The sequence below is a fragment of the Carcharhinus amblyrhynchos genome, chromosome 3 (genome assembly GCF_965287045.1).
Source record: "Carcharhinus amblyrhynchos chromosome 3, sCarAmb.v2.hapA, whole genome shotgun sequence".
Classification (NCBI taxonomy): Eukaryota; Metazoa; Chordata; class Chondrichthyes; order Carcharhiniformes; family Carcharhinidae; genus Carcharhinus; species Carcharhinus amblyrhynchos.
Genome location: NC_137326.1, coordinates 111,784,295 through 111,811,663, shown reverse-complemented (window position 1 = coordinate 111,811,663; position 27,369 = coordinate 111,784,295). Strand labels below are relative to the sequence as shown.

The following is a 27,369-nucleotide window of genomic DNA, read 5'->3' as shown; positions in this document are numbered from 1 at the left end:
TAGAACGTTGGTTAGGCCTCACTTGGAGTACTGCGTCCAGTTCTGGTCGCCGTACTACCGGAAGGATGTAGAGATCCTGGAGAGAGTGCAGTGGAGATTTACGAGGATGCTGCCTGGTATGGAAGGGCTGTCTTACGAGGAAAGATTGAACGAACTTGGGCTGTTTTCCCTTGAGAGACGTCGGCTGAGGGGGGATCTAGTAGAGGTTTATAAGATTACGAAGGGGATAGATAGAATAAATGGTGGTAAGCTTTTTCCGCTATTAGAAATGGATAGAACGAGGGGTCACGGGCTTAGGGTGAGGGGGGCTAGGTATAAGACAAATATTAGAGGGCAGTTTTTCACGCAAAGGGTTGTGGGGGTGTGGAATGCACTGCCGAGTAAGGTGGTGGAAGCAGGCACGCTAGGGTTGTTTAAGAGTCACTTAGACAGCCACATGAGCGGTCTACATATAGGGGGATATAGCAGGCCTTACTAAACATTGTAGGCTTGGGATTCTGTTTTTGCCTCAGGGATGTTACAGTCTTTGCCTGTTTAATAATGAATTTTTTGTCTCCACAGGCATTTAAGTCCACCTTGTTGACCAGCAAGCGGCATGCATGCGGCAGGTTGTAGTGGGCTGCTCTTGGATGTTGCTTCGGGAGTTGCCTATTGCTTCATGTCGTTAGTGTGCTTAAACTGGACCATCTCGAGGGCAACATGACAGCTCAGAGACTATCTCTGTTGCTGTGCGGACACATGGATTTGGGCCTGTGTCTGTGGGAGTTTGCGCGTTCTCCCCGTGGTTGCGTGGGTTTCCTCCGGGTGCTCCGGTTTCCTCCCACATCCCAAAGATGCGCTTTTAGGCTGATTGATTGGGTAACAAATTGTCCCTATATTGGACCTCCCTGATCCTCGCACATTAGGCGTAGACTAAAATCATGAATAGGTCACTGAGACAATGGGACGGCGGCGCGGGCTCGTTGGGCCAAAGGGCCTGTTTCCCGTGCTGTGTTGTTCTTTGTTCTTTATAGGAAGCCTTGTAATAAGGCTTTCTAAACTAAAAGCCAAAAATAGCAAGTGAGGACCTGGATTCTTAAAAATAGTTCTTAACGCACCAATTTCTAGATCATGACGGCTGTGTAGAAGGAAAGTACAATCCTTTCAGGGAGAAAGATAAGTCAGTCTGATGTACACATAATATGTGCTGTTTAGTGTTGCCAGGAGTGGCCTGGCCTTTCTGTTGGAGAATGGTGCAATGTGTAGAGGAACCAAAATTGATTATTTTTAGAATGGAAAGAAATGTGAAAGTTACTGTTTCGGTTGGAGTGTATAAATGAAATTAAATTTTATGCAGGATTTACTTTATTCTATACCATTGTGTTTTCCTTCTTTATTGCTTTACATTACTTTTTCCACTAGATCTCGATTCTGCCGCTCTATAAAGGAGGATGCTTACCTCCCGGACAGCCCTCTAGAGATAGAAGAATTATTAGCCACCTTCGCTGCCTTTAATCATATGTAACCACGGGTGGCAATAATTTATTTATGTTTCGTTTTGCTCTTGAATAAGAAAGGTAACCCTGTTTAATGAAAGCTTTTAACTGGATATATATTTAGATGTTAAGATCTGGTCCCTTTATATGGTATGAGCCCTGTCCTTTGTTGTAACCACAAACCAGTTTCTCAGTTCAGCACAGATAATAAATGCTGGATATAATTTATATATTATATATAAATGTACATGGGGGACAATTCGAAGAGGAAATGGTGAGATTATAGGTCCAACATGCTCCCTATAGGAGGAAACGTAGGAGCAATAAGATCAGGAAGTTCTGGACGTCTAGGACAATTCAGGACTGGATAAAAAAAAAAGAAGCCCAAAGGAAGCAATTCAGCTGCAGCCCTAAACGAATACAGGAAGTGAGAGAGGGAACTTGAGAAAGCAATTAGAAGAGCAAAAAGGGGGCATGAAAAAGCATTTGCGAACAAGATTAGGAAGAATCCTAAGACATTCCAAAAATACATTAAAAGGAAGAGGTTTACCAGGGAAGATTTAGGCCCATTAGAGACTAAGGGGGCAATCTGTATATGAAGTCGCAGGGCATTGGAAGGATATTAAATGAATACTTCTTACTGGTCTTCACTCAGGAAAAGGAGAACATAGATACAGAATTCAGGACAGGGACTTTGAGGACCTTGAGCAGGTTGACACAGGAAGTGAGGAGGTATTGAAGGCTTTGATAGGCTTAAAAATGGACCAATCTCCATCCCAGATGAATTGCATCCCAGGCTGCTGAGGTGAGGCAGGGAGTTGCAGGAGCTTTGGTGTACATTTTTAATTCCCCTCTGACCTCAGGGGAAGTGCCAGAAGATTGGAGGATGACTAATGTGGTTCCACTTTTAAAGAAAGGTGGTAGAGATGAACCAGGGAATTAGACTGGTGAGTCTCACGTCAGTGGTAGGGAAACTGTTGGAGAAAATTCCGAAGGAGAAAATTAATATCCATGTGGAAAGGCATTAATTGGGGATAGTCAACATGACTTTGTTAGATGTAGGCCATGCCTAACAAATTTGATTTTTTTCGAAAATGTGATATAGTGTATGGATATGGGAAATACAGTTAATGTAGTTTATATAGATTTTAGCAAAGCCTTTGACAAGATCCCACATGGGAGACTGAGAAGGTTGAAGCACATTGAATTCAGGGAAATTTGGCAAGATGAATCCAAAACTTGGTTAGTAATAGGACACAAACGGTGGTGTAGAAGGCTGTTTGAGTGACTGAAGTCGGTATTGAGTGGTGTACCACAAGGATCAGTGCTGGAACCCTTACTGCTTGTTATATACCTTGATGATATGGGGGGGAACGATAAGTAAGTTTGCAGATGACACCAGGATCAGTAGGGTTGTTAATGGTGAAGAAGAAGGTCATAGGTTACACGAAGATATAGATGGGTAGGTCAGATGGGCAGAGCAATGGCAGATCCTGATAAGATGCACTTTGAAAGAAGTAACAAGACAAGGGAATATTTAATTAATGTCAGGACACTGGGAAGCTCAGAGGAACAGATGAATCTTGGGGTACTTATTCACAGATCCCTGAAGGCGGCCGTGCAAGTGAATCGGATAGTTGAGAGGCATAAGGAACACTTGCTTTTATCAACCAGAGTATAGGAGGATATGTTGGAGCTGTACAGAACGTTGGTTAGGCCACAGCTGGTGTACTGTGTGCGGTTCTGATTACCTCACTGTCCTCTGCAGAGTCACCACAGGAGCATTTGAGTTATAAGGAGACGCTGGATAGGCTTGGATTGTTTTGTCTAGAGCAGAGAAGGCTAAGAGGGGGACAGGATTGAGTTATTTTAAGATTGAGGGGCATGGACAAGGTGTTCCCCTTGGTTCAGAGGTTAATCATGAGAGTAGTAGTTTTAGGGTGAGGGGCAGGATATTCAGAGGGAATTCAAGAAAACTTTCACCTGAGGGTGGTGGGAATCTGGAATGCACTGCCTTGGAAGGTCGTTGAGACTGGAAGCCTTACAACCTTTAAAAAGTATTTGGTTTAGCACTTGAAACATGGGAACATTCAGGGATATGGGACAAGTGCTGGAAAATGGATTGGCATGACTTTAGTGATAGTTATTGTCAGTGCAGACTCGATGGGCTGAAGGACCTTTTCAGTACTGTATGACACTGACTGTATAATATAGATATGTTATAAAGGTAGGAGCAATTAAATGAGAGAAACATGACTAAATTTGTCCCATTTGTTTTATAAGTGGGATTGGTTTCAAAATGCTCTACATAATAAGTAGTGAATTACTTCAAAATAATTCACAGCTTTGGCAAATTAAGATGCATCTCTTAACTTCAATTCGGGATAATGGCATTGTGCTTTTTATCCATTCCTTAATTGTATACCTAGATTTTATTTATTCATAAATCTATTAGTTACTTCTGTATCCATCCCTTGAAGACGGTAGCATATCTGGGTTTCAGCCAGACCAGAGGGTAGAAATCTTGGGCCCAGGTAATGTTTCTGTTTCCTGACATCTTATTCCTCCTCCTTCTCATTCCACCCCTTTAATCACGCATGTTTTTTTTCCCCCTTTCCAGATTCACCAATCAATTCACTAAACAATCACAAAAGGCCCCTAGTAAAATTATAGCGCCCATTTTTGGCATCTGGATGCAAATACTGTCCAATATACACGCAGCATGGATCATTAATATTAACAGCAGCAGAAGTATCACTACATCTACAAAACAATTCAATTCTCTTGCTAATAGAATCTTACCATTCTGGCTTCTTTGATGCACCCTGCAGCATACCATAATAGCATGTCACAATGTCTTCACAACCTTAAACAAACTAGATAATGTACATTTTATTTTAGCAATATCATGCAATATTATTAATTAGACAAGAAAATATTCCATTGGTTACTTATAACACTGTGTAGACAATAACACTGATTTTGGTGACTGCCTCTTCTTCCTTAACATGTTCTGCTCATTATACCATGTGGACATAGTGATAGTAAATTCATACATGTGGGGGCAGATTAATACTGGCAGCCGAGATAAACTGCATTAGATCGTTTCCATTCTATAAAAGTAGAATACTTTCTCCTGCCTGGGTGCGTGCTATTATTCAATGTAATTCATACAAAGAGTGTAATTGGTTCTATTTTATCAGTAATCACAGGGTAGAAAGATCAAATGACTCCTGAGCAATCAAGTTGAATGATTGGACAACATAGGCCTTCACTATCAGTGAGAAGCTTTGGAATCCTTGGGTGTTTTTGTGTGACACAACTTTTAAGAGGCCAGAGCAGCAAAGACTGAAGAGTGCACAATTGTATCTGTGTTTTCTTGATCAGTAAATCTGAAGACTCTGCAGATTGCTTCCTCTTGCTACTATATATTTTCAATATCCACTATACGTCACAGCTTGATCTCGATATTGCAATACTTAACTCATAAAAAGCATCAAAGTAGACTGAGGTAATAGGTAAGTGGAAAAAGGACAAGATTAAAGTAAACAAGCAAGTGGCTTGAGAATCATGTGCAGTGCAAAACAATTTATTGTTTTGTTATGAGCCCATCACCTTCTCCTGTCCTGTCAATTTCACCCTACAAAGTCTGTTTGGTAAACTTCCATTAGCAACAACAACAGAACTCCAGTCATGATTTCACATCATTTTTGCAAGATAATTATGGACCGTGAAGACCATCTAGCCCAGCTCAGTTCATCCATCCAAATGACATATAAATGTTTGTATTAGGAGTGGGATAAGCCATTTGGCCCCTCAAACCCACTCTGCCATTTGATAAAATTGCCTACTTTTATCAGTAATTACTACAATTCAAAAGGACTTAATTGGCAGTAAAGTGATTTGGGACATCATGTAGATTTTGTGTTTCTTGCATTACACCTGCACGCAATAGGCATAGTGGCATAGTGAAATTGGAGGCCTAATGCTGACTTTCTACGGAAAATTAATTACAGACCAATCAACTGATGCTTGGAAAGTGGTTGCAAAATATATCACTACATTTACAAAACAATTCAATTCTGTAGCTGATAGAATCTTACCTTTCTGGCTTCTTTGGTGCACCCTACAACATACCATAATGGCATCTGCCCTTTAAGCTAATTACACTGTCCCCAAGGAGAAAATAGCGAGGCAACTTGAGGGGAATTGCTTGATAGAGCAGACGCAGCACGGTTTCGTTAAGGGGAAGTCGTGTCTGACAAATTTATTGGAGTTCTATGAGGATGTGTCTAGGGCGGTGGATAGAGGAGAGCCGGTGGATGTGGTCTTTCTTGATTTTCAGAAGGCGTTTGACAAGGTACCTCACAAGAGGTTATTGCAGAAGGTAAGGGGACATGGAGTTGGGGGTAGGGTGTTAGCGTGGTTAGAGGATTGGTTGTCAAATAGGAGGCAGAGAGTGGGGGTTAATGGGTGCTATTCGGATTGGTGGTTGGTGACTAGTGGAGTGCCCCAGGGGTCGGTGCTGGGGCCTCAGCTATTTACCATTAATATAGATGATCTGGAGGAGGAAACCGAGTGTATGGTGTCGAAATTTGCTGATGACACCAAGATTGGTGGAACGGCAAATTGCGCGGAGGGTGTGGAGAGTCTGCAGAAGGACCTAGATAGGCTGGGCGAATGGGCCAGGAACGGGCAAATGGAATTTAATGTTGGCAAGTGTGAGGTGGTCCACTTTGGTAGGAATAATGGTAGGAAGGACTATTACTTACGGGGCGAAAAACTGCAGCAGGCAGTGGTGCAGAGGGACCTCGGGGTCCTTGTGCATGAGTCGCAAAAACCCAGCCTGCAGGTGCAGCAGGTGGTCAGGAAGGCTAATGGGATGCTGGCCTTCATGGCGAGGGGGATTGAATATAAAAGTAGGGAGGTCTTGCTGCAGCTGTATAGGGCATTGGTGAGGCCGCAACTGGAGTACTGTGTGCAGTTTTGGGCGCCACACTTACGCAAGGATATTTTGGCCTTGGAGGGAGTGCAGAGGAGGTTTACTAGGCTGATACCGGAGTTGAGGGGGTTGAGCTATGAGGAGAGGCTGAATAAACTAGGCTTGTACTCGTTAGAGTTTAGAAGAATGAGGGGAGATCTCATTGAGACATATAAGATGATGAATGGGATGGATAGGATAGAGGTGGAGAGACTCTTCCTGCTCAAAGGACAGTAGGACTAGGGGGCACAGCCTCAAGATAAAGGGGGGGGGCGGATTAGAACAGAGTTGAGGAGGAACTTCTTCACTCAAAGGGTGGTGAATCTCTGGAATTCTCTGCCCGTTGAAGTGGTGGAGGCTGCCTCGCTAAATATATTTAAGATGCGGGTTGATAGGTTTTTGATAGGCAAGGGGATTAAGGGTTATGGGGAGAGGGCGGGAATGTGGAACTGAGCCACGACAGATCAGCCATGATCTTATTGAATGGCGGGGCAGGCTCGAAGGGCTAGATGGCCTACTCCTGCTCCTATTTCTTATGTTCTTATTTATGTTCTTATGTGTCTGTCATGTGCCAGCAACTCTAGAAAAATGTACATTGAATTGTTAATCTGAATTTCTTAAAAGAAGAACGACATGGATACAAAAACTTAGCACAGCCTTAACTTATGAACTGGATTGTTTCCCCTTTCTCCAGAAGTTGTCATACAAATTGTGTTATGCATTTAATTTGTAGCCTATCTGGGGTGAATCAAGGGTGGTGAGATTTGTAAAACCTTCCTGCCCTAATGGCGAATAGGGATTTCATAAAATGATGATAGTGAGTCAACATCTTGTATGACATCAATCCCTTGTTCTTTTTTTTAAGTTTCTTACATTTACTTTGATAAATGAATCCCAGGGTTCTCAAATTGCTGGTATATCAACACAGCATGTCATCAGAATTGCATTTACTTTTGGGTATAGTGAAACGTTAGAGTACCATTTATGGCAAAGCTGAGAGTGTCTGGATAGCATCTACAAAGAGATGGTCACACCGCAGGCCAAGACCCTACAGGTAGAAACAATGGGTGACAAAAAGGCAAAGTAAGGGCACTAAGCAGGTAGTGCAGGAATCTACTGTGGCCATTCCCCTGCAAAACAGATATACCACTTGGGATATTGTTGGGGGAAATGGCCCCTCAGGGGAAAGCAGTAACAGCCCAGTCCATTATACTACAGTGGCTCTGTTGCATAGAAGAACAGGAGAAATTGTGGGATTGCAATAGTTATAAGGGATTCAATTGTAAGGGGAATAGATGGGCATTTCTGTGGCTGCAAATGAGACTGCAGGATAGTTTGTTGCCTCCGTGTTGCTCGGGTCAAGGATGTTTCAGATTCCTGGGACATTGGGACCAGTTCTGATGGAGGTGGGACCACTATAAACTGGACGGGTTACACCTGGGCAGGACCAGGACTAATGTCCTGGGATGAATGTTTGCTAGTGTGATTGGGGAGGATGTAACTAGAATGACAGGGCAGTGGGAACCTAGGTAGGGTGACAAGGGAAAAGATCTCATAGCCATTGCAGTTTCATGGTTAAAAGATCAAAACTGGGAACTTAATATCCAGGTATATTTGACCTTTCAGAAAGACAGGCTGGAAGGAAATGGTGGTGAGGTAGCACTGTTAATAAAAGATGAAATGAGGTTAGTTGTCTAGGCTCGAATGATGTGCAGTCCATTTGGATGGAGGTAAAAAAAAACAGCAAGAGAAAGGAGACGTTGGTAGGAGTAGTGTGTAGACCTCCAAACATTAGCCTCACTGAAGAAAAGTGGCTCCTGCAAATAATCAGTAAAATAGGATCATCTAAAAAGAATAGAGCAATACTTAAGGTAACGTTAATCTTCATGTTAATTGGGTTAATCAAGTTGGAAAAGTAGTGGTAACAGCAAATTCATAGACTGCATTAGGGATAGTTTCCTAGAGCCAATATGTTATGGTACCGAATAGAGAACAGGCTATCTTGGATCTGGTAATGAGGCAGGTTTAATAAACAACCTCAGAGCAAAAGATCCTTTCAGAAGTGGTGATCATAACATGATAGAATTTAATATTCAGTCTGAGAATGAGAAGCTTGGGTTTTAAACAACTGTGTTTAACTTAATTACAATGAAATAAGGATAGAGTTAGCTGAAGTGGACTGGGTGGCTATATTAGCAGGAAAGACAGTAAGCAAACAGTGACAGGTATTTAAAATGGTAATTCATGACTCTCGGCAAAAATATATCCCAGTGAGGAGAAAAGATTGTAAAAAGATAAACCAACCATGGCTAATTAAGGAAGTTGAGATTAGTAATTTGAAAGAAAAGGCATACAAGGAGACAAAAGTCAATGAAAGCCCTGAAGACTGGGATAAATTCAGAATCCAGCAAAGGAGGACTAAATAGAGAGAGAAAAATAAACTGAGGGCAAACTAGTGAGAAATATAAAAACTAACAATGTGCTTCTTTAAATATATAAAAAGGAAAAGAAGTCAAAGTGAACATAGGCCCCGTAGGAAATGAACCTGGGGATAGTAATCACAGAATCCCTTCAATGCTGAAGGAAGCCATTCAGCCCATCAAGCCTGCACCGACTACAATCCCACCCATGCCCTATTCCTATAACCTCACATACTTACCCTTCTAATCCCCCTGACACTAGGATCAATTTAGCATGGCCAATCAACCTCACCCACACACCTTTTGGACAGAGAGGAAATCGGAGCACCCGGAGGAAACCACACAGACACGAGGAGAACATGTAAACTCCACACAGACAGTGACTCAAGCCAGGAATCAAACTCGGGTCCCTGGCACTGAGGCAGCAGTGCCAACCATTGTGCCACCATGCCGCCCCGTGGATTTATTGATTATAATTTTCCAAAAATCCTTAGATTCTTGAGAAGTACTGAGGATTGGAAAACTGCTTATGTGCCACCCCATTCAAAAAGGGAGGCAAAAAGCGGGTAACTATAGGCCGATTAGCCTAACATCTGTCATTGAAAAATGACTGGAATCAATTATTAAGAAAGTAATAGCAGCACATTTGGAAAATCATGATCTAATCAAGCAGAGTGAGTATGCTTTTATGAAAGAGAAATTGTGTGTGACTAATATGAAAGTTTTTCAAGGAAGTCTTAACCAGAGTGGATAGAGAAGAACCAGTAGATTTGTTGTATTTGTACTTCCAGAAGGCATTTGACAAGTTAGGTCACAGAAGGTTAAGTCATAAGGTAAGAATCTGTGGTGTTAGAGGTAGTATATTGGCCTGGATGAAGAATTGACTAATGGGCAGGAAACAGCAAGTAGGGATGTGCATTTTGTTTTCAGGTGGGCAACCTGTAACCAGTGGGATTCCACAGGATCAGTCCTGGGATTGCAATTGTTTACAATATATGTTCATGACTTGGAAGAAGAAAGTTAATGTACTATAGCCAGATTTGCAGATGACACAAAAATAGGTGGAAAGGCAAGTTGCAAGAGGGATGCAAACAGTTTACAAAGAAATAATGATAGGTTAAGTAAGTGAGCAAAAAATTGGCAAATGGAGTATGTGTGGGAAAGCGTTAAGCTGTGTGTTTTGGAAGAGAGAATAAAAGAGCAATATTATTTAAACGGGTAAAAACTGCAGAAAGCTGCAATACATAGGGACATGGGGGATCTTGTGCATGAAACACAAAGCTAACACACAGGTGCAGCAGGTATTCAGGAAGGTTAGTAGAATGGTGACCCTTATTTCAAGGGGGTTGGAGTATAAGAGTAAGAAAGGCTGCTGCAACTGTATAAGGTAATGGTGAGACCACATCTGGAGTACTGTGAGCAGTTTTGGTCCCCTTATTTACAGAAAGATATTTAATTGGAGGCAATTCAGAAAAGTTTCATTAGGATGATCCCTGGTATGGAGGGATTGTCTTATGAGGAAAGGTTAAACAAGGTGGGATTCTACTCATTGGAACTTAAAAGAATGAGAGCTGATCTCATTAAAACATATAGGATTGTTAAAAGGCTTGACAGAGTAAATATTGAGAGGGTGTTTCCCCTCATGGGAGAGTCTAGGACCAGAAGACATAGGGCCCTGTTTTACCATTTTGATTCGAAGTGCTGGGCGGACTTCCAGAATATGGAAGTGTTTTAGATCCGACTTTTAGACCCATTCTCAGGTGCCTGCCCCCCGCCCCCCCCCCCCCCCCCACCCCACCCCCCACATGCTGCCTGAAAAAATATCAACAATTCTGAATTGTGCTGCAGAAGCCTGTGGGTGGGGCTTAACTTGCCCAAAATCCTGTAGCTCCAATCGGTGCCTCCAACTGTGCATGCACAGAAAAAGAAATGATAGATGTGACTCCTCTGCCGCATTGTTTCCTGGCCAGATAATGTCTCCCCCTGACCCCACTGACATTTCCCCACCCCGACAACATTAGTGACCTCCTTATGCCTCCACCCCCTTCGCCACGCAGACCGATCGTAGCCTCTCCGCCCACCTTACCCCTCACTGATCTCAGGCAGAGTGGCAGTGGACCCCACTTCCCCTTACTGATCACAAGCAGAGTGTCAGCAGACCCCCCCCCACTCCCACCGATCTCAAGCCAGAGAACCATCGGACGTTCAGCACTTACTCCTCACTAACTGGAGCAGCTGAATTGGACTATTGTGGAGCATGTCTGTTTTGCGCCGATTCTGGATGGGCGAACACAATGATAAAGGGGGAAGTGCTGATACGGCTGGGCATGCAGCCTAATAAGTCAATTTAAATGCATGCAAATTGCAGCCATTTTCGGGCCTTGGTAAAAGGGGAAACCAGTGCGGAGGTGGGGGCGAATTGTGCTACTTGCCTCACGCCTGACTTTACCAGGTTTTTGCACTCAAACAGGCGCAACTTGGTAACACACATCTCAGAATAAAGAGGCATCATCTGAAGACTGAGATGAGGAGGAATTTATTCTGAGGATTGAGAGTCCTTCAAACTCCTTGCCAACAGCCTCCCCCCTGCAACCCCCCCCCAACCAACCCACACATTCCCCACCCACCCCAACTCCTCCTATCTCAACTCAAATCCCTGGCCTAACACACTGTAGCTGTACTGGAACACTTTGGCTAGGGGTATGGCAGGTTCAGGAGCACGTGTTCATTACCATTGCCGGAATATTGTCAGGGTCCATAGCAGTATTCGGTGCTTTCAGTCATTTCTTGATATCACGTGGAGTGAATTAAATTTCCTGAAGACTGGCAGGATGGTGAGAACCTCAGGAGAGGGCCAAAATAAATCATGCACTCAATATTTCTGGCTGAAGATGGTTGTAAATGCTTCGGCCTTGTGTTTTGCATTGACATGCCACTTCCTCCAATCACTTTAGTTGTCCACCATCGTTCAATATCAATGACCTGAGTTGATCGTGCTTCAAAAGCTCTAACAAAGGGTCACTTGAAATCTTAACTTTGTTTTTGTCCTCACAGATACCACCAGATCTGCTCGAGTATTTCTAGCATTTTTTGTTTGCATTTCAAACACAATTAATTAGCTGTATTGACCCTTGAGCCATCTTGAAGATTTGAAGAGTGTTTCATAATGCAAGTTCTCTTTTTGAATGTTTTTGCCTCAAGCCAGTTAATGTGAAGCAACTGAAAATAGAGTATTTTTAACGACTGTGACAGTTCGCATGCTCGATAACTGGAAAGAGGTAGTTCTTGGCAATTTTGGTGCATTCCACTGCCTTGTTTTAGGTCTGCATCTTTTGTTATTTTTCTAAGGTAACAGGACATGCATTCCTGAAAATTGATTACGGATATTAAGTAATGTTTACTCTCGTTAGGGTTTCAAAATGCATGAACTTTGTCCCATATACACTAGGGTTGTTCTAACTAGACAATGGTCAGAAATGAAAGTATTAAAATATCAGTCAATAGATATAATCAGTGTATTTTTTTCAACACTTTAATCTGAACAGATGATCTGCTACACAGAAGTCATTACACTAGATCAGCGGTTATCATTGGCCACCAAACAATTAAACTTCTTTGCATACACCCATAAAATGTTGTACAATTAGAGTTTGGGAAGAGGACTGACTGAGCGAGTGGATGGAAGAGTGTTGGGAAGACAGTTGCTCACTGAGTGAGGGTCGGAGACTGGGAAGAAGGGTTGTCAGGTGTGTAGGGAATAGGGTTCACAGATATATTTCTCTCAACTTCCAACTGTTTATTTTCCAACAAACAAAACTTATCCATCACATTAATGTTTTAAAAAAATGATAGATGTTTGTTTACCTGTAATTATGATTTACAAAACGTGATTATTAGAGGATAGTTTTTTAAAAAAAAGACTGCCTGTGGGATTGCACAAAATGTTGGTAACACTGAATTAGGTTGCAGGCCAAAATCATTTGGATACCACTCTCATAGGTAAAAGATTGACAATCCTCAAAGTAGGAAATTGATATCCAGTTAGAGTGAGATGCATTCTAGTTTATTGAGGTAAGTGGAGGGGGAATTAGAGGTTTTGGCCTCAGTATTCCAATCCTCCTTTAGATATAGGTGCCTGACAATTGGAGGATTGCAAATGTTACACCAATTCAATTTCCTAACCAGGTCAGTAACTCTGCCAAAGCACCACAGTAGGCTGAATGGCCATCTTCTGTTCTGCGATGTGTATGATGAAATGGAAACTTTTCAGAAATTCTGCAACTCATTCACGGCCTGCTATAAAATGAAGAATCATATCATATTTACTTACGTGAAATGTCTTGAATAACTCCCAAGATATTTGTTAGTTTACTGATCTGCTGGATTTTCATGAATGAGTAAGCCTGTCAGTAATGGTGCTTGAAGTAGTGACTGCTTAAATGAAAGATGGGGTTTAATTAGGTCCTTTGAGCTGAGTTTTCATTGTAGTGTTATTTTCAAAGTATTACTTTGTGTATCTGATTTCCAAAAGAAATGAATGTCTTGTGATGTCTTAGTTCACAATAATATCTCCACAATGCACTCTTATTTATTGCATCTAGGTTGATTCAGTACGATTTTGAAAATTACTTCAATTTGAGCTCTTTTTGTGAAGAGGAGCACTGTTCAGTAAATATCTCACAACTGCAGTTAGTAACAGAATTACAAGTTGAAAATTGGATTAAAGACTGAGTCTGTGGAACTCTTTGCTGCAGAAGGCTGTGGAGGACAGGTCATTGAATGTCTTTAAGACAGATATAGATTCCTGATTAATAAAGGGATAAGGGGTTATGAGGAAAAGGCAGGAGAATGGCGATGAGAAAAATTTCAGCCATGATTGTATGGCAGAGCAGACTCCTTGGGTGAGTGGCCTAATTCTGCTCTTATGATCTTATCTGCTAATAGTTAGTGTCTGTGTGTATTTCCTTTGGATGCTCCAGTTTCTTCCCACGGTCCAAAAGGCGTACTGGTTAGGTGCACTGGCCATGCTGAATTCTCCCTCAGTGTACCAAACAGAGTGTGTGGCGACTAGGTGATTTTCACACTAACTTCATTGCAGTGTTAAGTCTACCTGTGACATGAATAAATAAACTTTAAAACTTTAAGTTAAATTTAATTTGGAGTAGCATTTCACAGTGAGTTAAAGGTGTGGTCAAGTCTCATTTGTAGAATTGTTGATACAGCATCACCGCTCACTAAGTATCTTTGTACATTAAGTTTAACTATTGAGTTGCACTATTATTAGCTTTGGACCAGAGAATTTAATCAGGTCAAGGAAGCCAGGGTAGCACAGTGGTACAATGGGACCCATGTTTAATTTCTGGCTTGGGTCACTGTGCGGAGTTTGCACATTCTCCCCGTGTCTGCATAGGTTTCCTCCAGGTGCTCCAGTTTCCTCCTACAGTCTGGAAGATGTGCTGGTTAGGTGCATTGGCCATGCCAAATCCTTCAGTGTACCCGATCAATAGTAGAGTGTGGCAACTAGGGGATTTTCATAATAACTTTTTTGCAAGTCTGTTTGTGACGTTAATAAAAAAATATAAAAAAGGTACAATTTGATCTGGTTTCCACATTGTGATTAGTGAAGAAGTTCACTATTGTTTGTTAACCAAATGGAACTAAAGTCATTGTACAATCCAGGTTGAATTGGATCGATCAAAAGTTAATTTATGTAGTTGATGAAGATTATTTCTAGCATTGTACATTTTGGAGTCTGCAAATCTATTAAAGTAGATACATATTTATTAACATTTTCGTTTTATAATGAGCATATGCAACTATTTTCTTATGAAGGTAAGTTAAAGATGTCTTATCTTCAAAAGTTTGCTATATAATCCCATAATTAACTGGAGGTGTTCCTGAAACATTAAATGAGTATGAAAATCAGAAATACACAACCTTTGTGTCAGTACTTTTCAAATCAGACATATCGAATAATTTTGCATCTGTAGTGTAAAGCGACATGATACTTTCTAAACAAAACAATTCGGCAACTTCCTTTCCTCTTGGGCGATTCATTTTCCGTTTAGTTACAAGAGCAGTGGCAACCCTGTGCTAAGTTGGCCAAGCAGCTAACTGTTTTGGGAATCTAGCCAGTGAGATCTACCCCCACCCCCAGAAGAAAACCAAAGCCAATCCGGATTATGGTACTGTCCAGCTAAGAAAATCCCAGAAATCCAACCTAAGATTGTCCAAGACGGTGGGCCTCGTATCATGTCATGTGGTGAATTTAGCTGCAACAAAATTGGAAGAGCACCTTCAGCATTTTCTTTTACCCCTAATAATTATAGAAAGTTTTTTTTATTCTTTTCAAAGATAGAAGTTTGCATTAGAATATTGCCTTGGTCTGAAATGACTTGTTTTTCTGGTCATCTTAGAAAAGGTACTAAAATTGTTCTATTTTGTTACTTATATATTATGTGTTCCATTCCTTTTCTGTTACTTTACAGAGTACCTTCATCGCTGTACAGCCACTGGCCAGGTTCAGGGCCAGGATTCAACTGAGCAAGATTAGGTAGAGTGGAAGGAATTTGCATGGCAACTATGATTGGACTATAATCAGTGCTTAGGCAAGGACAAAAAGGCATGAATGTTGGGGTAGGGTGGAGAAGCAAGCCTAGCTACCTGCATGCAGGATAATGACTTAACAAGCACCTGCGTTAGGGCCTTCCTGCTCCCCTGAGTAAGAAAATGCAAAACCAGTGGAAAACCAGCATGACTCAGTACGTGTCAAATAATATAACTAGTTTGAGAAACTACTTACAGTTTTATTATAAATAAAACACTTCTATCACCATGCATTTTTAGTATCTATTTGAAAACTTGATTTTTATTAAAGCAATATCCAAAATTTTGCACATAATTAATTCTGTAATGTATATTGCAGTTGGCAGGTTATTGTAGCTGAAGTGGTATCTTTAGCATTTGAAGAGGTTTGACACTTGAATACAGTTTGAAATACATCATTTTAATCAGGGAAGGCTTTTGCATGAGTTTCTAAAGAAAGAATCTATATTTTCATGAATTAAGATTAACAGAATGAGATTGTTTTAAATAAGCAATGGTCCATATTTTTTTCGACTGTTCAGAAATATATTTTCAAAGCGAACTTGCTCTCAATTTTTACCATTCTAAATTCCAGCCGGCCTTGTTCAATGCCACATGCTCTTAAAACATTGATACTGTTACTCAGACCTATTTTGTTTGGCAAGAATCGTAAAATCTTACATCACAGAGGGCCATTTGACCCATTATACTTATGCTGGCTCTTTAAAAGAGGAATCCGATTATGCCATTCCTCTTATCAAATCTCCCTTTAACCTCTACTCTTAAGGAGAACAGTTTCTGAAAATGTCTTTCCACAGGACTGAAGTTTGTCACATCTCGTGCCATTCTAGTAAAAACCAAGGCAAAATACTCCACCCTGGAAACAGGAGATAAAGATAGGAAATGCTGGAAATACTCAGCAGCTTGGGTAGTATCTGTGAAAAGAGAAACAGAATTATCCTTCAGCCTGTTTTGCTCCACAGTTGCAGACTGACATTCTAGTAAATCTGTAGAAGAGTCATATGGACTTGAAACATTAGCACTGTTATTCTCTCCAGATGTTGCCAGATCTGCTTAGTTTCTCCAGCGTTTTCTGTTTTTCTTTCAAATTTCCAGTATCTGTAGTATTTTGCTTTTACTGTAATAAGTCTCCCTGATTTCCATCCCAAAGTGTGATGCTCAGGAATGGCCACAGTTGTCCAGTTGAGGCCTCACTAATGTCTTCTAAACATTTGGCACAATTTCCTTGCTTATAAAGTCAAGGTTATTCAAAGATTTTAATGCATACATAACTGCATACCTTTTTAAATTGCACCTTTTAGTTTATATTGCCTTCTTATTCTTCCAACAAAAATGAATCACTTTCTACTTCTCTGTACTAATTTCCATCTGCCCTGTCTATGTCCACTAAGATTTGTTACCATGCTCCTTATAAGAAATAAGAACATAAGAAATAGGAGCAGGAGTAGGCCATCTAGCCCCTTGAGCCTGCCCTGCCATTCAATAAGATCATGGCTGATCTGAAGTGGCTCAGTTCCACTTTCCCGCTTTCTCCCCATAACCCTTAATTCCCTTGCCTACCAAAAACCTGTCTACCCGCGTCTTAAATATATTTAGCGAGGTAGCCTCCACCACTTCAACGGGCAGAGAATTCCAGAGATTCACCACCCTTTGAGTGAAGAAGTTCCTCCTCAACTCTGTTCTAAACTGCCTCCCCCCTTATCTTGGGGCTGTGCCCTCTAGTCCTGCTGTCCTTTCTGAGCAGGAAGAACCTCTCCACCTCTACCCTATCCATCCCCTTCATCATCTTATACGTCTCAATAAGATCCCCCCTCATCCTTCTAAACTCCAACGAGTACAAGCCCAATCTATTCAGCCTCTCTTCATATTTCAACCCCCTCAACTCCAGTATCAGCCTAGTGAACCTCCTCTTCACTCCCTCCAAGGCCAAAATATCCTTGCGCAAGTGCGGCGACCAAAACTGCACACAGTACTCCAGCTGTGGCCTCACCAGTGCCCTGTACAGTTGCAGCAAGACCTCCCTGCTTTTATATTCAATCCCCCTCGCTATGAAGGCCAGCATCCCATTTGCCTTCCTGACCGCCTGCTGCACCTGTAGACTGGGTTTTTGCGACTCGTGCACAAGGACCCCCAGGTCCCTCTGCACCGTAGCATGCTGCAGCTTTTCGCCTTGTAAGTAGTAGTCCTTCCTACTATTATTCCTGCCAAAGTGGATAACCTCACACTTGCCAACATTGTATTCCATCTGCCAGGTCTTCGCCCACTCGCTCAGCCTATCTAGATCCCTCTGCAGACTTTCTACACCCTCCGCACAATTTGCCTTTCCACTTATCTTTGTGTCATCAGCAAATTTCGACACCTTGCCCTCAGCTCCGTCCTCCAGATCATCTATATAAATGGTAAATAGCTGAGGCCCCAGCACCGATCCCTGGGGCACTCCACTAGTCACCAACCGCCAATCCGAATAGCACCCATTGACATCTACTCTCTGTCTCCTATTTGACAGCCAATCCTCTATCCACGCTAACACCTTACCCCCAACTCCATGCCCCCTAACCTTCTGTAACAACCTTTTGTGTGGCACCTTATCAAACGTCTTCTGAAAATTGAGAAACACCACATCTACCGGTTCCCCTCCGTCCACCGCACTAGACACATCCTCATAGAATTCCAATAAACTCGTCAGACACGACTTCCCCTTAACGAATCCATGCTGCATCTGCTCTATCAAACAATTCTTCTCAAGATGCCTCGCTATTTCATCTTTGACGGATTCAAGCATTTTTCCTACAACAGACATTAAACTAACCGGCCTATAATTCCCTGCCTTTTGCCTGCTACCCTTTTTAAACAGCGGCGTAACATTAGCTGTTTTCCAGTCTTCCGGCACTTCCCCGGAATCCAGCAAGGTTTGGAAAATAATCACTAAGGCATCCACTATCACCTCCGCCATTTCCTTCAGAACCCTGGGATGCATTCCATCCGGTCCTGGGGACTTGTCCATATCAGTCCCACTAGTCTGTCGAGCACTACCTCTCTAGTGACAATGATCTCATTCAGGCGCTCAACTCCTACCATCTTTCCATCGGTAATACCCGGCAAACTATTCGCATCCTCCTCCGTGAAGACTGAAGCAAAAAACTTATTCAAGGCCTCAGCCATTTCTTCATTCCCCACCACTAAATCCCCCCTCTCATTCTCTACATTCACCCTAGCCAGCCTCCTCCTCTTTATATATTTATAAAAACTCTTACTATCCTTTTTTATATTTAGCGCTAGCTTAGATTCATAGTCTACCCTTCCTTTCTTTATCAACTTCTTCGTCATTCTTTGTTGATATTTAAACCTCTCCCAATCCTCTACTCGCCCACTACTTTTAGCCACTCTAAACGCATCAGCTTTTAATTTAATACTCTCTTTATCTCCTTCGCTATCCACGGCTGATTATCTCTTCTCCTACGATCCTTCTTTACCATCGGAATAAATTTCTGCTGAGCACCAAGAAAGATCTCCTTAAAGATCCTCCACTGTTCCTCAGCAGTCCTACTGCCTAATCTGCGCCCCCAATCTACATTCGCCAATTCCTCTCTCATCCTATCGTACTCCCTTGCCTATCAAGACCCAGAGTCAAATGTGAACTTAAGTTCCTGGCTGCTCACTGCACTCCAAGGCTTCCTTCATGAGTCATCTTCTGACTTTGAAATTGTCATAAATGCAGTGACTCCAATACTGACCCCTAGAAGATAATAGTGAAAAAGCAAATGGTCATGACTATTCTCTGCGTTCTTTCCTGGACCAATTTCAGATCCATGCTGTTCTCTTAATCCCCAAGAGCTTCAAATTTGCCAAGAGATCTATTGTCCCATAAATTTTCCTTTTGATTGTCACTCATGAAACAATCTCACTACCTTCATCCACACTCCTCTTCTTCAAAGAACTCTGTCAAATTAGCCAAATATCATTTGCTTTTATTTGCCCATACTTGGCCAAATTACATTTAATTTTGTCCCTGATTCATGTCTCTAAAGATTACCTCACCTATCCAGCCTGCAGTTGCTGGGTTGATCACTCTCCTCTCTCTTTTTTGAGAAGGATTTTAATTACCCCCAGCCCTCTGGCGTTACCTCTGTAATTAAGGAAGTTTAGAAGATTGTTGCCAGAGCATCTGAAATTTCCACCCTTGTATCCCTCAGCACCTGAGAATGAAATCCAGTTTGTCTGGATTTTTTCGTGCTCTGAGCAATAACAATCTAACAATTCTCAGAAGACTACACTTAGGTACAAAAGATGGAAGTGTGAAGTGCAGAACTCTATAATAGCACATGCATTTAATTCATTGGTGAAAATGAAATTGGCATTCAAATTGCTATGTAATTCCTGTATGACTTGAAACTGAAGAACCTTGAAAATTAATAATTGTGTTAATTGTGATTGCATCCAGTGGTAGTTTCTGATTAATTTCATACATAATTTATTTACAATTGGTGCACTTTATTGTAGAGCAACAGTATCTAACTTTAAAATAGGCACATTTTTGCGAAATGTCATGATCCATTTAGCCGGTTATGGCAACTGATTCTAATTATGAAGTTTACGTAGGATATAAATAGGATTTTTATGTGAATTCAGATTTACATTTTTTGGTATATTTAAAAGCTTTAATTATAACACAAGTGCATTATTATCAAAAAAGTAATGTTTTAAAAATTTAATATTTTTTGTGCTTTAAATTCTTTGAAATCAATTCACATTCTGACATGAGTAAAATGATTGGAAACCTAAGTGCAATTTGCCCCTCTGCTTGGCATGTATTGTACTAAGTCTGTGTGTGCTTAAAATAACTCCAATACTAGCTGCAGCACAGTTTTGTTTGCATTGCATGGACCTAATAAACCTTTCTGCTCAGAATTGAATGTGGCTAAACAGCTTGCAAAAAAGTATCAAAGCAGATGATGGAACTGCTTGGGCTGTTTTGGAAATCAATGTCATTTATATGTTTGTGTCAGCAAGTGCCTTGTATTATTTTTGTCTTTTGGGAGTATGCAATGTATTTTTTTCACAGAAAGGCCTGTTATTTTGTATGCTCATATATAGTGTGTTTCTATTTAGAAACTATAAAGGAATCTTTTTCCATAATGACTATTTTATACTTTTCATCTATTAATTAGATCAACATATTACAAATACATCTCATTCTAATAGGAAAGTTCAGATGCTTTTAAGAAAAGGTTGTAAATTATATATGTACTTCTATTAAATTCAGAAACGCAGTAAAACCAAAACTATGTTGATGCATTTGACATCAATGTAATTAGGTGATTAAGGAAAGAAAGTACCCACATTTGGAAAACAGCTCACTAGTTTGCCATTCATTTAAATAAAATATTTCAACCAACTCAAAGGGAAATCTCAACCAGGCAATGGCACTTCCAAGAAATTTGTAACAATAGTTTTTTTTTATTAGAACAGGCTTTTCATTTTTTCCCATCAAAACAAATTGTTCTGTTTTCTAGTCAAGAGTATAAGTCGTCTCCTATGGATTCTGGATAACAGAATAAGTTCTTTCAAGTGGTAATTATGACAAAAATATAAAATAAGCACAAAGTTCTAGTGCACATTCTCATTGACATCAGAACTAGCCCATTGCAGATATCCTTGGGTGCAACTGATTGTGAAACAGAGCTAATCAAATTCGATTATACAGAATGTATCTTGTGTTACTTGTTAGCAGAGTGAAGTGGGGGAACTTTACAATTGCTTTACTGAAATAGTGGCCACTTTTGGATACAACAGCACAAAGGATTCTCCTGAGGCCCTTTGAAAGAGTGATGCGTGAAGCTCGATAAAGTTTCCACTAAACACTACTGTCTTGACTTAATACCTCAGAGGGATTAGTATTTTCATAGAATGGGTTAAAATTTTCAGACTGCTAAGAATACAAAGGGACAGCATCCCAAGCGATTTGTTTGTGAAGTTTGATCTTTAAAGAATTAAGCTGGGCATACTCCCAGAGCAGGTAATGGAATTTTTTCAGTTTTTTTTGTCACGCAATTTGTCGGGTTTTCCATTTAAAACAAGTAGCAGTGTTCCTGCCCAAGTTTAAAAAAGAGATTCAACTTTAAGAATGTGCTACAATATTATTTTCTCATTCTTGAAACCAAGGTGATAGTAAAATGATACACTATAAAGTAAAAGACAACTTAACGATAACTGAAAAATAAGAGGTGAAAGAGAGCAGGTATAATCTGGTTTTAATCAAATTGAATAACATGGGAATATATTGAAAAAATATACATCTGTATTTGTTAATTATATATGCTTTGGTAATTAACATTGATTGTTGGGGTCTTTCACATGCAATATGCGAAGGAGTCATTTTGATTATATGAAGTACTTTATAATGTCATTAAACATTAATACTTGGAGTGGCAATGTTAGTGTCTTACAAGCCCAAATTATGTATTGGTACACAGCAATCTGGCAGAACAGCACACCATCTACAGCGCAGGGAGTTTCATCCAATTGGGGGACAGTTAAGTGATGCCTTTGGAGATGAGCTTTTTTTAGTGAATGAAAACATGGATATTGCAGTAATTGCAATTTCAATGGCACTTTCATCTTCTGACCCTTTTACTGTATTGCTTACTTTATAGCACATGTATTTAGATGGTAGTTCTATAACAGTAATCCTTTTGTTTTTGTAAAGCAGTACTGACCTTAAAAATGTAGTGTAATGGATGAGCTATTTAAATAGCAATATTTCCCATACCATTGATGCCATAACCCCTTGAACCAGCCTCTTCACAACCTTGGAGTCCTTTTTGGCTTTGTTGAAATTCCAAACCCATTCCCTGTGCATCATAAAATTAATTCTATCTCCATCTGCCGCTCATACCCTTCAAGCATTGGATCAAATTGAACTTTGAATGTGTGATATATGCACATTTTCACATAGAGTTGTAACAAATGTTACAAGTCCATTAACAGCTCCATAGGTACCAGCTACCCTCTAGAATGAAGCTAAGGGGCCATTTTTAAATGCACTGAGTTTTGAATTGCTAACAATATTTTAGAAGCAAGGGTCTGTGCTGTTGTAGTCTTGGGACATTGTTCAGTTAATGGACCAATCACAACCCCTACATTGTAGTGCAAACCTTGAGGCCTTCCTAGTCTTTACTGTTCAGCACTCGTGGGCAAGACATATACACAGACATTTAGACTCCACAGAATTCGGCCTAACTTGCCGACCAGGCTTCCTAAACTGAACTAATCCCATTTGCCTGCATTTGGTCCATATCCCACTAAACCTTTTCTATCCATGTACCTATCCAAATGTCTTTTAAATGTTGTAATTGTACCCATCTCTACCACCTCCTCTGGCAGCTCATTCCATGTATGCACCATCGTCTGTGTGAAAAGTTGCCCTCCACCTCAGGTCTCTTTTAAATTTTTCCCCTCGCACCTTAAATCTAAGCCTTTAGACTCCCCTACCCTGGGGAAAGGACCTTTGCTATTCACCTTACCCATGTACCTCATGATTTTATAAACCTCTATAAGGTCATCCCTCATCCTCCTACACTCCAGGGAAAAAGGTTCCAGCCGATCCAGTCTTTCCTTATCATTCAAACTTTCCAGTCCTGATAACATCCTTGTAAATCTTTTTTGCACCCTTTCCAGTTTACTAACATCCTATAGCAAGGTGACCAAAATTGTACATAGTACTCCAGATGTGGCCATACCAATGTCTTGTACAGTTGTATGAACGTCCCAACTTCTGTACTCAATACCTTGACTGATGAAGGAAGTGTGCTAAGTGCCCTTTTTCACCATGCCGTCTACCCATGATTTTAAAGGAACTATATACCTGCACCCCTAGGTCTCTCTGTTCGACAGTGCTCTCTAGGGCCCTACCATTAACTGTGTAAGTACTGCCCAGGTTTGTCTTAACAAAATACAACAGCTCACATTGATCTGAATTAAACTCCATCTGCCATTCCTCAACCTACTAGTCCAATTGATCCAGATCTAGTTACAGTCTTAGATAACCACCTTCACTGTCCACTACGCCGCCAAATTTGGTGTCATCTGCAAATTTACAAACCATTTGTCCTATATTCTCGTACAAATTCTTCATATAAATGATAATCAACATTACTGTATTGATCAGCCTTCATTTGCTCAAATCCACAGGATTCAGCTGGATGTCTCAGTGCAGTCACATACTGATAAATATTCTCCCCATCATCCTGTGCCCTGGTGTTGATTATGTAGTGTTTGTAAATAACATCAGTAGAGGGTTCAAAGTGGCTCTTCAAGGCCTCAGATTTCTCAAGACTGGCATTTCTGTTCCTCAGTACAGTACAAATTACAGTACAATAAAACTTTATTTAACCTCTCTTTCCCAGCACAGAACAGAGTTGCTGCTCTTATTTGTTCAGGTTTCTTGTCTAACTCTGCAGCAATTTCATAATTCTGCTATTGAAACTGGAAGGATTTCCAATTCTTTCTCAAACCTGCCTTCATCCCCATAGGAGGCATTACTGGAATATTCTTTACTCTAGGAGGCAGTGGAGACTGAGTCCTTAAACAATTTCAAGATCGAGATCAATAGGTTTTTAATCAGTGGGGAATTAAGGGTTACAAAGAGAAGGCAGGAAAGTGGACTTCAATGAGTGTTAGATCAGCCATGATTTTATTAACTGGCAGAGCAGGCTTGAAGGTTTGCTTCTGTTCCTATTTCTTATGTACTGGTCAAGCTTTTTTCTTGAATAGTGACCAAATCTGGGTAAGCTCATCATCAAATTTAGGACTATATTTTCCTTCGGTTTAATTAAAAAGTGTAAACAAATACCAGTGATGCCACTTTGTGGTAAAAGTTTCACGAAAATTGGTGAGCTCGTTTAAAATAGCTTTTGGCGTTTTACCTTCACGAAAATCCGATATTGCTAACATTTCATATGACGCATTATTCCAAATGTAAGTATATTAGTGTTTGATTTCTCTTAACCCAAGTATATCCTTTTTGATGTGGTACCAGACCATTTTTCTATTGCCAGCTTAGATTATAGAATACAGCATTAGATTGATCACATGGCTACTGCACTTGCAACATACACACTCTTGACTTCTCTCTTCAGCAGCCCCAACTTCTCCCCTCATCCAGCCTTTCCTTGTCTACATCAGTGACTCTTCCAATCCCCTCTTGTCAGTTTCCAGTTTTCAGGACCTAACCATCTCCTCTTCATCGGCATCCGATTTCTGTCTAACTCCAGCACGATGCTGCCACCAAATAGTGCTTCTGTTCCCCTGTTACACTGCAATCTGCACCCTTTTCTTTCCTTTTCTATGTGCGGAATGCTTTGTCTGCATAGTGCATAAGAAACAATACTTTACCTGTATACTAATATATGTGACTACAAATCAAATCAGAATTTTAACATTTTGAAGAGAACATTCCCTCCATGCTACAATCATCCCAACACCTCTCCCCTTTCTTACGACACCTTTCCATCCAAGCACAGGAAATGCAACTCCTTTCTCCCCACCATCCAAAATTCCAAAGGCAACTCCCCCCACCCCCAGGTGAAACGGTGGTTTATGTGTGAATCTTTCCAAATGCAGACTGGATATTTATTTTGAGGAACGTCTCCATCCAATGTGTAACACGATCGCAGTCTACTGGATCACCTGTTGTTATAATTCTCCACCTTACTCTCGCGTTCATCTGTCAGCCTGCTGCAGTGTTCCAGTGAAGCTCAGTGAACAGCATCTTGTATTTAGATTCGGCATTTAAAAGCCTGCCAGACTCAACATTGAGTTCAACAATTTCAGGCTGTAATTTCTTGCTCCTATTTTGTTTCTTTTTCTTTACGTATTTCAATGCTACCCGTGTTTTTCTCTTGTTTTTGCTTTCAGACAGCAGCTGTTCATCATCTGCTCTCGACACACCTTCTGTTTGTGTTTGTTTCTTGCTCTGTTACCTCTCCCCTTGGCCCAGCATGACTAACTCTTGGATAGGGGCATGTCAAGTCTGCCCTGCAATGTGGAAAATTGCACAGGTATATCCTGTAAACAAACATGACAAATCCAACCCAGCTGATTACCATCCCATCAGTCCACTCTTAATTTTATGCAAAATGATGGAAGGGGCAATCGACAATGCAATCAAGCGCATTTCCCTAGCAATAAACAGTTCGCTGATGCTCAGTTTGGGATCCACCAGGATCACTCAGCTCCTGACGTCATTACGTTTCAGCCTTGGTTCAAACATGGACAAAAGAGCTGAATTCAAGAGGTGAGATGAGAGTGACTGCCCTTGACACCAAGGTAGCATTTGTCTGCATGTGGCATCAAGAAGCCTTAGCAAAAATTGAGTCAGTGGGAATCGGGGAAAACTTTCCATTGGTTGGATTCATACCTGGCATAAAGAAAGGTAGTTCTGATTGTTAAAGGTCAATCATTTTGGTTCTAGAACATTATGACAGGAGTTCCTCAGGAGAGTGCCCTAGGCCTAAACATCTTCAGCTACTTCTTCAATGATCTTCCCTCCATTATTTAGTCAGAAGTGGGAATTTTCACTGATGACTGCACAATGTTCAACACTATTTGTGACTCTTCAGGTACTGAAGCAGTTCATGTGCAAGTGCAGCAAGACCTGGAAATAGCCAGGTTTGAACTGATCAGTGACAAGTAACATTCATGTTGCACAACTGCCAAACAATGACAATCTCTAACAAGAGAGATTATGACCATCGCTCCCTGACAGTCAGTGGCAATAACCTTCCACCATCAACGTCCTGAGGGGGTTACCATTCAGAAGTTGAACTGGACTAGCCATATAAACACAGCAAGAAGTCTCACAACACCAAGTTAAAGTGCAACCAGTTTATTTGATAGTAAACCCACAAGCTTTCAGGGTTTGCCCCTTCGTCAGGTGACGCACCTGACGAAGGGGCAAACCCCAAAAGCTTGTGTGTTTACTACCAAATATACTGGTTGCACTTTAACCTGGTGTTGAGACTTCTTACTGTGTTTATCCCAGTCCAACGCCAGCATCTCCACATCATGATTAGCCATATAAATACAGAGGCAATAAGAGCAGGTCAGAGGTTAGGACTCCTGCAGTGAGTATCTCACTTTCTGACTCTCCAAAGCTATCTACCATCTACAAGACACAAGTTAGGAGTGAGATGGAATACTCCCCACTTTCCTGGATGAGTGCAGCTCCAACAATACTTAAGGTCAACACCATCCAAGACAAAGTAGCCCACTTGATTGGTATCCTTTCCACAAAAATTCACTCCCTTCACCACTGACAGACAGTGGCAGCCATCTACAAAATACACTGCAGGAACTCACTAAGGCTCCTTAGGCAGCACGTTCCAAACCCATGACCGCAAATGCTAGAAGGACAAGGTCAACAGACATATGGGAACACAATATCCTAGAAGCTCCCCTCCAAGCCATACACCATCCTAACTTGGAAACATATTGTCTTCATTCACTGTCTTTGGGTCAAAATCCCGGAACTCCTTCCCTAATTGCACTGTACCTGCACGTCAGGGACTGCAGCAGTTCAAGAAGGCAGCTCACCACTGCCTTCTCGAGGGTAAATAGGGATAGGCAATAAATCTGGTCTAGCCAGCAATGCCCACATCCTTTAAAAATGAATAAGAGAAACATCGCCCGCATGGATTTTAAGAAAGTACTTGGCAACATCCATTGCTTTCCCTTCATCAACTTGTTCTATTTGTCGAAAAAAATTAAATTTGATTAGTCAAGCATAATCTGCAATTTCCACATCTGCGCTGGTTTCCTTAGTTAGCTCAAGCTTCCCCAATTTCTTTGGTCTGGTTATTGTTTCTGAAGGTTTACCCACCACTGCTGT

General features: G+C 41.0%; 1 protein-coding gene across 3 annotated transcripts in view; it reads left to right on the top strand.

Annotated features, from left to right (window-relative positions):
* Positions 1-27,369, top strand: part of atp11b (ATPase phospholipid transporting 11B) — a 165,331-nt gene that overhangs the window by 119,050 nt on the left and 18,912 nt on the right. The window contains exon 30 of one of the 3 annotated variants that reach the window (XM_080185741.1): positions 15,365-15,429. The exons of the other annotated variants lie outside the window; for them this stretch is intronic. Coding sequence (XP_080041867.1) covers positions 15,365-15,429 — 65 coding nt within the window. The remainder of the gene's footprint in view (positions 1-15,364; positions 15,430-27,369) is intronic. 3 annotated transcript variants of the gene reach the window in all.